The sequence below is a fragment of the Galeopterus variegatus genome, unplaced genomic scaffold (genome assembly GCF_000696425.1).
Source record: "Galeopterus variegatus unplaced genomic scaffold, G_variegatus-3.0.2 Scaffold6351, whole genome shotgun sequence".
Lineage (NCBI taxonomy): Eukaryota > Metazoa > Chordata > Mammalia > Dermoptera > Cynocephalidae > Galeopterus > Galeopterus variegatus.
The window spans coordinates 185,898-199,324 of NW_007732462.1; the positions used below are offsets into that span (position 1 = coordinate 185,898).

At 54.0% G+C, this 13,427-nt stretch overlaps 1 protein-coding gene and 1 non-coding gene across 2 annotated transcripts in view; one reads left to right on the forward strand and one right to left on the reverse strand.

Moving 5' to 3' along the window:
- Positions 1-12,759, forward strand: part of SETD1B (SET domain containing 1B) — a gene marked incomplete at its 5' end in the record, with an annotated part of 22,166 nt that extends 9,407 nt beyond the window's left edge. Inside the window, 11 exons of the mRNA XM_008590757.1 lie at positions 5-564; positions 2,216-2,477; positions 2,574-2,929; positions 3,024-3,129; positions 3,713-4,213; positions 5,544-6,791; positions 7,686-7,852; positions 9,570-9,701; positions 9,786-9,905; positions 9,984-10,121; positions 12,284-12,759. Coding sequence (XP_008588979.1) covers positions 5-564; positions 2,216-2,477; positions 2,574-2,929; positions 3,024-3,129; positions 3,713-4,213; positions 5,544-6,791; positions 7,686-7,852; positions 9,570-9,701; positions 9,786-9,905; positions 9,984-10,121; positions 12,284-12,457 — 3,764 coding nt within the window. The remainder of the gene's footprint in view (positions 1-4; positions 565-2,215; positions 2,478-2,573; positions 2,930-3,023; positions 3,130-3,712; positions 4,214-5,543; positions 6,792-7,685; positions 7,853-9,569; positions 9,702-9,785; positions 9,906-9,983; positions 10,122-12,283) is intronic.
- On the reverse strand, positions 4,926-4,999 carry TRNAT-GGU. Its single transcript has one exon. It is a non-coding gene; the product is annotated as a tRNA-Thr (tRNA).
- Positions 12,760-13,427: the final 668 nt, after the last annotated feature.

Genomic DNA, 13,427 nt, shown 5'->3' on the forward strand with positions numbered 1-13,427 from the left:
CCAGCCCACCCTGCCGTGACAGTGCCCCCACCACCCCTGCCGGCGCCACCCGGTGTCCCACCCCCACCCATCTTGCCGCCATTGCCACCCTTCCCGCCGGGGCTATTTCCTGTGATGCAGGTGGACATGAGCCACGTGCTGGGTGGCCAGTGGGGCAGCATGCCCATGTCCTTCCAGATGCAAACGCAGATGCTGAGCCGTCTGATGACGGGACAGGGCGCTTGCCCCTACCCACCCTTCATGGCTGCCGCGGCTGCCGCCGCTTCAGCTGGGCTGCAGTTTGTCAACCTGCCACCCTACCGGAGTCCCTTCTCCCTGAGCAACACTGGCCCAAGCCGTGGGCAGCACTGGCCTCCCCTGCCCAAGTTTGATCCATCGGTGCCACCACCAGGCTATGTACCACGTCAGGAGGACCCACACAAGGCCACAGTAGACGGCGTCCTGCTGGTGGTGCTCAAAGAGCTTAAGGCCATCATGAAGCGTGACCTGAACCGCAAGATGGTGGAGGTGGTGGCCTTTCGGGCCTTCGACGAGTGGTGGGACAAGAAGGAGCGGATGGCCAAGGTGGGCAGGTGGGGGTGGGGCACCCCCTGGTGGCCGGTGGGGTAGGGCAGGAACCCGGCCAGGCACCTCCTCTTCCCCCAAGACATGTCACTGGAAACACTGCTACCCACACCCCTAATGTGGGAGTTGCAGAACGAATCACTGCTTTCAGAGTTCTGCTGCCTGTGCTCCATAACTCAGCAGCCACTGGGTGCATGTGGCTCTTTAAAGGTAACTAAAATGCAATGAAATTGAAATTCAGTTTCTCGTTCACATTGGCTACACGTGGCTAGTGGTTGCCATAAGGGACAGCACCTGTGGAGTACATTCCCGCCATTGCAGATTGTTCCACAGCCAGGACGTCTTTGAACTTGACCCACCTACCTCCTCTAATGCCACCTTTTACATGGAGTCCTGTCTTGGCTGGGCCACTTTTTCCTTTTTAACATATTCTTTGTCTATTCATACTCTTACAAATAATCTGTGACTGCTTTCTCTCTACATAAGACAGAACTTTCTCTTTTATAGTCATGGATAACTTAATGATGGGGATACTTCCTGAGAAACGGGTGGTTAAGCAATTTTGTTGTTGTGCAAACATCATAGAGTGCACTTACACGAACCTAGGTGGTATAGCTACTACACGCCCAGCCTGTGTGGTACAGCTGTGGCTCCTACATGAGTAATGTGTTGTGCTACAACATCACAATGGCTGCAAGGTTACTAGATGATAGGAATTTTTCAGCTCCATTATGATCTTATAGGGCTGTCATCGTATATGTGGTCTGTTGTTGACCAAAATGTGGTTATGTGGTGCATGACTGTATTTTAAAATCCCCTCAATCACTACCCTAAATCCCAGTTCCCTCTGCTCCCCTCCCTCCTAGAGGTGACCACAGTCATCAGTTTCACTATCCCCCAGAGCATGCTTTGGGGAATGCCGTAGCTAAGAGCTTGCTCTCTGCAGTCCAGGTAAGTGACATCTGTCAGAGCCTGTGTCTCATCTGTATAATGGGGCAAAAAAATCACAATGAGCCATCTGAGATCATCGATAAACAACTTTTTATGGTTCAACCTAATTATGTTGAGTCTACCAGATTAGTAATAGTCACAGGTAACTAATAGCTATTCCATTAAAAATTTGAATAAAAAGAGAAACCATGCCTCAAGTGCCATGCAGCATGAAAAGCTCTTAACCTGGCTCATTTTGGTGAATTCTCACAACGTCCCTGGAAGGCAGAGCACTTCAGAACTGCAGGGACAGCCCCTTAGGAACTGTTTTTAATTCACTGGAAAAAAAATAGAATAGAAAATAGGATAGTGTAAATCTAACTGTGTGAAATTTGTGTTTCAGTGGTATAAACATGTACTTACAATGTATTTCTTTTGGATTTCAATCTCCAAAGTGTGAAGGCCTCTGTTCTAAAGAAGGTAGCTGCAGGAGCCCCATTTTGCAAGTGAGGAATGAGGGTCAGTGAGGCAGAGTGAAGTTCTGGGGCCTCCTGATTGATTGTATGAAGTGTGGCCAGGTGTGCAGAAAGCAGGTGCACAGTCACTGGAGGAGGCAGCAGTTACTCCTGAGAGGAAGGCATGTTGCTCTGGGCAGGCTTCCTGAAGGGGTCGGTGATTGTGCTGTACCTATGGTGACCGTCCCCTCCTCTTTCCACCCCAGGCCTCGCTGACCCCTGTGAAGTCAGGCGAGCACAAGGATGAGGACAGGCCGAAGCCAAAGGACCGCATCGCCTCGTGCCTGCTGGAGTCGTGGGGAAAGGGCGAGGGCCTGGGCTACGAGGGTCTGGGCCTGGGCATTGGGCTGCGTGGGGCCATTCGCCTGCCCTCCTTCAAGGTCAAGAGGAAAGAGCCTCCAGATGCTGCCTCCTCTGGTGACCAGAAGCGGCTGCGGCCCTCAACCTCTGTGGATGAGGAAGATGAAGGTTTGTGCCCTGCTCCCCCAGCCTCTCACTGGGTGCTGGGGCCCCCTTCTTCCCCCTCCCTTCCAGCCCAGCTCTTACACCTCTCCTTCCCTACAGAGTCCGAGCGGGAGCGGGACCGGGACATGGCAGATGCCCCCTGCGAGCTTGCCAAACGGGACCCCAAGGGTGTGGGTGTGCGGCGACGGCCTGCGCGGCCACTGGAGCTGGACAGTGGTGGGGAGGAGGACGAGAAGGAGTCTTTGTCTGTGTCCTCGTCCTCATCAGCGTCCTCGTCCTCGGGGTCCTCAACCACCTCACCCTCATCCTCGGCATCCGACAAGGAGGAGGAGCAGGATAGCACTGAGGAGGAAGAGGAGGAGGAGGAGGAGGAAGAGGTGGACGAGGAGGAGGAGGAGGAGGGGGGCCCCAGGAGCCAGGTCTCCTCGTCCTCGACCTCATCCACATCAGACAAGGTACAAATCAGACAGTAAGTTTTCAGGGTTCTAGACCAGGTGAGGATGCCTGGGCCTCTTGGCTCACCTGTCTCCATCCCTCCCTCTCCCCTAGGATGACGATGACGAAGACAGTGATGAACAGGATGGGTCTGAGGATGATGGCGGAGATGCAGTCCTGTCAGAGGAGAGTGAGGAGGAGGAAGGGGGCTCAGGTGGAGGTGAGCCAGGGTGGCTGTGACAGCCCAGCCCAGCCCAGGGTCCTCTCTGCAGGGGGCAGAGCCTGAGCAATAGTCAGAAATGTTTTGGGGGCAAAATTACATGCTTTTGAAATATTCACTTGTTCACACACACACACAAACACACACACAGCATATTGTGTGATTCCATGTATGCGAGATGTCCAGAATGGCTAAGTCCATGGAGACCGAATGCAGATCAGGGTTGCCAGGGCCTGCGGGGAGGGACCAAGGGGCTAGCTAGAAGGCGAATGGTTTCTTACTGAGCTGATGAAAATGTTGTGGAACTAGATAGAGAGGGTGGATGCTCAACATTATGAATGTACTGAGTGTCACTGGGGTTGTTCACTTTTAAACGAACAGTTAGTTTTATGTTACGTGAATTTCACCTCAGTTTAGAGAAAACGATGACTTGTTAACACCCCCCTTCTCCCCCACATCCACACATCAGAGGGCCATGTTCAGCCTGGGTGCCTCCAGTATGAGGCCTCTAGAGAAGCGTCTGGTGGGGGGTTGGGTCACAGCAGATCATGAGACAGCTCCTCATCTGTGTCCCCCCATCCAGAGGAGACACTGAGCATTGCAACCTCCAAGGCTGAAGCCGAGTCATCCAGTGAGAGTTCTGAGTCTTCTGAGTTTGAGTCAAGCTCTGAGTTGGAGTCTGAGTCCTCGGAGGAGGAAGAAGCAGTGGCTGCAGGGGAGCAGGAGGAGGACGAGGCCGCAGAGCAGGAGGCAGCGGCGGTGGCAGATGAGAGCGTGGCTCCTGCAGGCCCTGAGGACTTGGAGGAGGATGGGGAGGAAGCCTCCCAGGCCCCGGGGGCACCTGTGATGAAGTCCTTGGGCACGGAGGAGGAGGTGGACATCGAGGCTGAGGACAAAGGCCCTGAGGAGCGGATCTCTGTGCAGGAGGAGCCTCCCTTGCCTGTGGGTGTGGAGGAGGTGGTGGGCTCCAAGGAGCCCCCCAAGAAGCCTGGCCTGAACCAGGAAGGGGCCATGTCCGTGTCCCCAGAGCCCCCTGCGGGAGAGATGGAGGCCCGGCCCCCATCATCCCCTGAGCATGCTCCAGGTAACACCCACAGCCCCCAGGGAGGGCAGCAGGATGTCCTCACCATCATAATCATCCCAGGCCCCTTGGGTAGATCACTCCACCTTCCCGGGCCTCAGCGGACCACCTCCCCCGTGGGGTGGTATGGGGGATAGAGGGAGGTATATAACGTGCCTGGTTCATGGTGGAGAAACCCAGAGGGTAATTGTTGCTGCTGTCGTTCCTCAGTGCCAGTATTTCCCCCGTGGTTTGGTTATGAACTATTGGTTCCGTGAGATGCTCCCAAACAGGGACAAGTGTCTGGGGTCATTTTAGTGACACACAGGGGAGAGGGGCTGCAGGCACTGTGCCCTCTGCTGTCTTCATGGTGCTACACCAAACATATGACAGGCTCTGACAACACCATCCTGTAGAACTTTCTGCAGTGATGGAAACTGTGCTCTGTCTGCACTGTCCCGTAGGGCAACCACTAGACACACTGTTGCTCCTGAGCTCTTGAAATGTGTCCAGTGCCACCGTGTAACTGAATTTGTAATACTATTCAATTTTAATTCATTTTAACTTATTTAGCCATACGTTAAATATATTTAACTTACTTACTTACCTTTAATAAGTCCATCAGGAAAGAAAACATTGTGTCTTGTTTAATGTATTTTACTTTGTTTATTTGGCTGTGAACCACAGGTGTTTGAATATTGACTCAATATTTATTTTTACTTATGTTTTTGGTTGCTGGCTGGTACAGGAATCAAACCCTGGACCTTGGTGTTACCAGCACCACACTCTAACCAACTGAGCTAACCAGCCAGCCCTGGACTGAATATTAAGCCTCTGTTGTGTTCTCTGTATTGTTTCGGGTACTAACAATACAACAGTGGACCTAACAGACAGAAATATCTGCTCATGGAGCCTACCTACATTCTAGGGCAGGGTGAGAAATGACAACAGATAAATCGGAAAATGTATCCTGTGACAATGGAGAGAAATGCTAGGAGAAAAACCTTGACAACTGTGACAAGTCCTGTAGAAAAGAGACTTGTTGGATTTATTCCATCACAGAGCAAATTTTCTAAGACCACAGGAACGTTGTTCTGAAGACACAGTGTGAAAGGCTAGCAGCCACGTCTCCTGCATCTTTGGTTTACCCCACCAACATTTATGAAGCACCTACTTTGTGCCTGCCACTGAGCTTGGTGCTCAGTAGGCCTTGAGTGGTTGAGCTGCTCACAAAACCCTGGGGGACTGAGAGGGCTGTGAGCTGGTCAGGTATCAAGCATGTAGTAGGCAGCAATAATAGGGCACTGAGAGATGTTTGATGATAATGGTCTGGTTTTTGCCCACCTCTCTGCAGAAGACGACCTGGAAGTGGAGCCCGAACCTCCTACAATGCTGTCCTTACCCCTGCAGCCACCATTGCCACCACCCCGGCCACCCCGGCCACCTAGCCCACCACCAGAGCCTGAGACCTCCGAACCCCCACACCCGCCCATCCCTCTGGAGCCTCCACCCGAGGACCAACCCCCGCGTACTCCAGGTCTCTGTGGCAGCCTGGCCAAGTCGCAGAGCACAGAGACAGTGCCAGCCACGCCCAGTGGGGAGCCCCCACTGTCAGGGGGCAGCAGCGGCCTGTCAATGAGCTCCCCACAGGTGCCCGGCAGCCCCTTCTCCTACCCATCCCAGTCTCCTGGCTTGAGCAGCGGAGGCCTACCACGGACACCTGGCCGGGACTTTAGCTTCACACCCACCTTTCCTGAGACTGGTGGTCCCCTGCTCCTGCCTGTCTGCCCCCTCCCAGCTGGCCGGCGAGATGAGCGCTCTGGCCCCCTGGCCTCCCCGGTGCTCCTGGAGACGGGCCTGCCCCTCCCTCTGCCCCTACCCCTGCCCCTGCCCCTGGCATTGCCTGTGCCCGTCCTGCGGGCCCCGGCTAGGGCCCCCGCCCAGCTACCACCCCTGGCCCCCTGCCCACCCCCCATCAAGAGGAAGCCGGGCCGGCCCCGGCGATCCCCGCCATCCATGCTCTCCTTGGATGGGCCCTTGGTCCGGCCGCCAATGGGGGCCACACTTGGAAGGGACCTCCTGCTCCTGCCAGGCCAGCCACAGACCCCAATCTTCCCCAGCACCCATGACCCACGGGCCGTGACCTTGGACTTCCGGAACGCAGGGATCCCGGCCCCCCCACCGCCCCTTCCTCCCCAGCCACCTCCACCCCCTCCTCCACCACCTCTTGAGCCAACCAAGCTGCCCTTTAAGGAGCTAGACAACCAGTGGCCCTCCGAGGCCATCCCTCCAGGCCCCCGTGGGCGTGACGATGTTACCGAGGAGTACATGGAGCTGGCCAAGGCACGTGGGCCATGGCGCCGGCCACCGAAGAAGCGCCATGAGGATCTGGTAGCCACCTCAGTCTCGCCTGAGCTCTCACCACCCCAGCCCCTCTTCCGGTCCCGCTCAGAGTTTGAGGAGATGACCATCCTGTATGACATCTGGAATGGTGGCATCGATGAGGAGGACATCCGCTTCCTGTGCGTCACCTATGAGCGACTGCTGCAGCAGGACAATGGCATGGACTGGCTCAACGACACACTCTGGGTGTACCATCCCTATATCCTGCTGGACGGAGGGGTGGGGGGTCCACACCTTCTAGGATGTGGGAAGTCCTCATCCACAACTCTGGGCCTGTCTCCTAGTCTATAGCAGTCCACAGTACCTATGAAGGCCATAGCATGAGTCACAGTCACCTACCAAGCAGTGTCTGCGTGCCAGCATCTTGCCAGGTTCCAAACTGAATCATCGTCGGCACTTCTAAACACTTCCTCCAAGCCAGGCTCATCTCACCCCACAGTTAGGTTTCAGGGCCAAGCGTAACGGTGGTAGCAAAGACTAACTGAGGTCCCACTCATGGCCCCTTCATCACCTGATTTAATCCTCCCAATAGCCTAGTGAGGTCAGGGCTGTTAATATCCCCAGTTTGCATATGAAGAAACAGGATCAGAGAGATTAAGTGACCTGCTCAAAGACACAGCTACAGAGTGGCAGAGCTGAGATTTGAACCCAGGCAAATCTGGCTCTAGAATCTAGGCTCTTCATAATGCTGAATGCTGGTGCTTGGTTGTTAACCATAATCCTGGGAGGTTGGAGCCATCATTATCCCCATTGTTCCAAACTAATTTATTGAGCATTTACTGTGTCAGGAACTCTGCTAAGTACCCTACTCATATGTAATCATTCAGGGAAGCATCATTGTTACCCCAATTTACAGAGGGGAAACAGGCAGAAAGTGTTTAAGGAACACTCCCAAGGCCGTGCAACTAGGTACTGTCAGCGGAACTGGCCAGCAGGCAGCACATGGAGATGGCTTATCAGTGGGCGGTAGAGCTGGGCATCATTACCCCCATGGATTGGTCTGAGGATGGGGAGGTGGGCCCCATGGGACAGGTCTCCCAAGGGACTGAGAGGGGCTCTGAAAATGTCTGTGTGGCCCTTGACCCACACCCACCCACCAGCCTCTCTTCAGCTAAGAAAAAGAAACGGGATGATGGTATCCGTGAACATGTGACGGGCTGTGCCCGCAGTGAGGGCTTCTACACCATTGACAAGAAGGACAAGCTCAGATACCTCAACAGCAGCCGTGCCAGCACTGACGAGCCCCCCACAGACACCCAGGTACTGCCACCAGGTTCCTGAGCAGCAGAGAATCTGAGCAGGGCACATGGGCAGTGTGACTTACCTGGGCTCAGGTGTGAGAGGTGAGGTGAGGGCTGGGCTAAGCTGAGGAGCCAAGGGAAGAATTGTTCTTTATCCTGTTGTGGGCATGAAGAGTTTCCGAAGGGTTTTAATTAGGGATGTGAGCAGAGTTGCATTTCCAGAAGGTTCATTCATTCCTTTTTTAATTTAGCAAACATCTATTGAACACCTGCTGTGTACCAGGTGCTGTTCTGGGGCTACAGCAGTGAATAGACAATTCCTTTTCCTCATGGAGCTTATATTTTAGTGAATGGAAGGAAATAATCAAATGAGCAAATAAGCATATAAGTCCAGGCGGAGAAAATGCTATGGAGAAAACATAGAGGAGGTAAGGGATTGGCAAGTCAGGGAGTGTCAGAGAAAGTCACATTTGAGACAGACCTGAATGAAGTGAGGGAACGAGCCACACAGCTTACAGGGAGAGACCACAGAGAAGCAGGAAAGGACTTCCACAGAAGCTAAAACAGGAGAGGGGTGCACCAAATCCAGGAGGTCACTCACAGAATATCATGTGCAAAGGCCCTCGGGCAGGTAGGAGCTCAGTGGTGTGGGACAGGAAAGTCCAGTTGTGGCCAGAGAGACAGGTCAGGTCATCAGGGTGCTGGGCGCTGTGGTGACAAGGTTAGATTTGTATTCTGTGTATGATGGCAAGCCAAGGGAGGGTTTCAGAAGAAGAGGTGGCCATGACGTGGTTTAGTCTGTGATTTTTGGACCTTACCCTGGCGGCTGTGTGGACAGTTGACTAGAGGGGTCCAGAGGGGAGAGAGCAATATGGTTGCTGCAGTTTCTGGGCCAGACAAGAGGGTGGATTGAATTTGGATGGTCATGAGGGAAGAAGGGGATGCATTTGAAAGAATATCAGCAAGCCAAGTGGATAGGACTGGGAACTAGATAGGGTAGAGGAGACAAGGGAACCAGGTGGGAACAGCCCAGGGTCTGGCTTGGGGGACTGAGTAGCTGGGACGGGAAGGCAGATGGTACCCTCACTTTGGGCCAGGTTGAGTTTCAGAGTTTGCAGAACATGCAGGTAGAGAGGTCTGGCAGGCAGTTAGATATAAGGGTACAGTAGAGCTTGGGAGGGGGATTTCCAGTCTGGGGCCTAAATTCAGGTATCATCAGAATGGAGATGATGATCGAAGGCCACTGTAGGTGCAAGCTCACCCAGGGAAGACATGGAGGGGAGGAGCAAAGTTGCCTGGGGAGCGCAGAGGGTTGGGATGGGTGGAGGCAAGGGGGGCTGGGAAGGAAGGCGGGCCAGAGTGTCAAGAAGGATTTGGGATTGTGAACACTTGGGGGTTAGAGGAGACTTGGTGAGAGCCTCAGGGGGTCAAGTAGATACCCCCAGTCTTTCAAAACTTTTAGCTGAAACGGGAAAGACAGCAGAAGTCAAGGGAAAGTTCTGTTGTTATTTTTAAGATGGGAGGAGCTTGAGCACATGCAGATACTGATGAGAAGGAGAAGGTGGGGAAGTGGTGAGGATTGGGGACAGGCAGGCACAGAGAAGCCCAGAGCAAGGAGCCTGGAACCCAGAGCATAGGGTGGGTTTGCCGAGGAGGTAATGGGAGGCCCTAGTCTGTGGGGCTGCCTTGAGCTGCAGCATCCCTCCTCTGACCTGTCCCTGCGTCGTGCCCGGCAGGGCATGAGCATCCCGGCACAGCCCCACGCCTCCACGCGGGCGGGCTCAGAGCGGCGTTCAGAGCAGCGCCGCCTGCTGTCCTCCTTCACCGGCAGCTGTGACAGCGATCTACTCAAGTTCAACCAGCTCAAGGTGAGGCCAGGTGCCACCGAGGCAGCTGGGGTGGTGGTGGAACCTGAGACCAGGGCTCATCCCTTCTTTCCTTTTCTCCCCAAGTTCCGGAAGAAAAAGCTCAAATTCTGTAAGAGCCACATTCACGACTGGGGCCTGTTCGCCATGGAGCCCATCGCGGCTGACGAGATGGTCATTGAGTACGTGGGTCAGAACATCCGCCAGGTAGGCATTGCCCAGTGGGGCAGGCTCTGGGGTGGGAGCAGGCCATCCCAGCCCAGACTGACGCCCTTTTGTGGCCAGGTGATCGCGGACATGAGGGAGAAACGATATGAGGATGAGGGTATCGGTAGCAGCTACATGTTCCGGGTGGACCATGACACCATCATCGACGCCACCAAGTGTGGCAACTTTGCGCGCTTCATTAACCACAGCTGCAACGTGAGTGCCCAGCAAGGGGCCACTGCTGCCCATGCCTCTGTGCCAGGAGGACCTGGAAGCCCCTGGCACAGAGTCTCGGCTCCCTTCCTAAGCTCAGGTTGGCCGAGGGTTCTTGGAAGTGAGGGTGGGGGATGTGAGGCCTCGGGCAAGGAGCCCTTTTCCCTGAGTTTCTGTTTTCTAATTTATGAAATGGGTATAATGAGACTCCTGTTGCCATGTAAAGGACTAAAGGTGCTGCAGGGGTAGTTGTTTAATTAATCAGTAATTGTGGAGTGCCCTCTCTGTGCTAGGCTTCTTTCTGGGCCTCCACTGGTCAGACTTAGCACAGAGCCATCCAACAGAACTTTCCACTGTGGTGGAAATGTCCTGAGTCTATGCTATCTGCTGATGTAGACTGTAGCCATGTGTGGTGGTTGAGCACCTGAAATGAGGCCAGTGCAACTGAGGAACTGAGTTTTTCATTTTAAAATTTTAATTGATTTAAACTTAAATTGCCACCTGTGGCTAATAACAACCATACTAGGTGGTGCAGGTCTGGAGGTGGGCATTTGACAGGGATTCACATACTGAAGGATGAGCAGGGGAACCTCCAAACAGGAGGCAGGCTAGTTCTAGGAGGAGTACCCTGACTCTGGGTTCAAGTCTTGGCATCGCTACTTATTTACTGTAGGCTAGTTCATGTCTCTGTGCCTCAGTTTCCTCATCTGTAAAACACAGATGACAACGGTCCCTCCTTGTAGGTTGCTGGAAGGACCAAATGGGTTACTGTATGTGGGTCCTTCAAGTGCTGACATTGCAAGTCCTCAAAACGTGCTAGCACTCATGATTGTGACTTGATCCTTATCTGGGCTGGAGGGGGCCAGTAGAGACTTCCTGTGAATATCCTGAGATCCGAGAGCTAAGAGCAACCACCCAGGTGAAGTAGTGAGTGGGGCAAGCATTCTGGCCAAAGGGAAGAGCATGTTCAAAGGCCCTGGGGCGAGGGGGTGGGGAGACCACCTGTTTGAGAGATAGCAAGGGGCACAATGGGGATGGAGTAAGGGGCTGGAAGGTGGGGGGGAGAGGTTGAGATGGGCAGGGTTGAGGGTGACCAGGTCACTCAGCCTTGCTGACTGAGCTGGGGAAAGAGGAACCAAAAAGTTTCTCCAAAAGCGAAGGCAGGCCCCTGGAAGGTTTGGAGCCATAGGATAACAGGCTGGACCTTTGGAAAGATTTCCCTGGCTGCTGGGTCAAGAGTAGATTTTCTCAGGGTCAGAAGTGATAGTAGGGGCTGCTGCTGTCCAGGTGAACAATGATGGGGGCCTGGTCATGGCTGGTGGCAGTGCAGGTAAAGAGCTGTAGATAGAATCAAGGAATCCTCAGCAGACAGACCCCAGTGGACGTGGTGGTGGCCCACATCTGACATTGGTGGAGGAGGACACAGGGAGACAGCTGCTCCAGGGCCTGGGTGCAGCCACTGCCCAGGGTGGGAGAGATCACAAATTGAGGTTTGAACTTACTGAGTCAAAGATGTCTCCCTGAGCCATCAAAGGTAGCTTTTGAGCAGGTGGTTAGATTTATGGGTTTGGAGCAGGAGCTGACAAACGTTTTCTGTGAAGACCAGATAGTTAATAATTTTGGCTTTGTGGCCCACATGATCTCTTTAGCAACTACTCAACTCTGCCCTTGTAACCAAAGCAGCCACAGATGAGATGCAAATGAATGGATGAATGGGTGTGGCTGTGTGCAAATAAAGGTTTATTGACAAGAACAAGCAGTTGGGGGCTATAGTTTGCTGACTTCTTGTCTAGAGCTCAGAAGCGCAGCTTGAGGGAGCCAGCCAAAACACAGCTCAATTGGGAGACCGTTAGACTGAAGAAGTGAGGCCTGGGCTAGAAATATAAATTTGGGAGTCACCTGCAGTATAAATAGAAATGGAAGCCCTGGGAAATAGTTTTTGTCATCATCATCATTATTTATAATATCAGAGACAAGGGGTCCTTGTCACCTTATCACCCAGACGGGGGAGCCAAAGCCTAGAGAAGAGGTGGGGGAGGGGGTTTACTACAGTGATAAATCAGGCCTTGAGTGCAGGCTTGGTTGGGTTTGAGGGGGCTGTGGGGAACGGCCTGGGGGGTCTGGGTGGGTTGGCAATTCATCCTCCCCTCCCACCTCGCCCGCAGCCCAATTGCTATGCCAAGGTGATCACAGTGGAGTCGCAGAAGAAGATTGTCATCTACTCGAAGCAGCACATCAACATCAACGAGGAGATCACCTATGACTACAAGTTTCCCATTGAGGACGTCAAGATCCCCTGTCTCTGCGGCTCCGAGAACTGCCGGGGGACCCTCAACTAGGCCCCTGTGCCTGGTGCCAAACACGAAGGATGTCGGCTGCCACCCTGGGCTCCTGAGTGTGGACCCCACGGTCCCAGGGCCTGGCCCCACCTCCCGCCCCCATTTCAGGTGCTGTCCCTCCACCCAGCGGCCATGTCAGAGCCTGATGTCCCCAACACTACCCTCCAGGACCCACCCATGGCTCCAGCCCCTCAGCGGGAAAGGGCTTCTCTGTCTTTCAGCCCATGTCCCTTTTGTTTTTAAAAAATGCTCTTTTCAGAATTTTTATTTAACTCCAACAAAAACTTCTCTCTGTCTTTGTGTGTTTCTAACTCTCTCCATCTCTCTCTGTCTCTTTTTCTCTTTTCTCTTTACCGTCTTTCTCCTCAGCCTCTTCCCATGAATGCTGCTATGTTGTTTTGTCTTCTCTATTTTCTTCCTCGTTATAAGAAAAGACATTATAACGGTTGAAATGTGAAGGCAGAATCTGAGAGGGGGACCCCGGCGGGGCTACAGAGGCCTTGGTTTGACCCTGTGTCGGCTCATGTTCTAGAGCCTACCCAAGCCCAGACACTGGGCCAAGCGCTGCAAGAGAAGGGAGGGCTGGCTGGGCCGGCAGCCTTGACCTCAGAACACTACGGAGCCCAGAGGCCCCTTCTCTGCCCATGGACGCAGTGAGGAGACCCCACATCTTCCCCCAACATGCTCCCAACTCTGTCCCTTCCTCAGCAGTCTAGGGGCACCGCTTACCTGGGCAGGTCAAGCAGGAGTTTCCTCTCCCGGGCCCTCCCTGCCACCCCACCCCCACCCCCCAAACCTTGGGTTCAATGTTTACTTTCTCATTTGGATGCCAGCAATGAGAGAACCTCCTGGGGGCCCAGTGCAGTGGGGGCACTGGGAAGGGTCGTCTCAACTCTCTTGTGCCGTCACCTTCACACAGGCTCGAGGGGGGTTCCCAGGGCAGGCGGGGGCCCCCCCCCCCCCCCCCCCC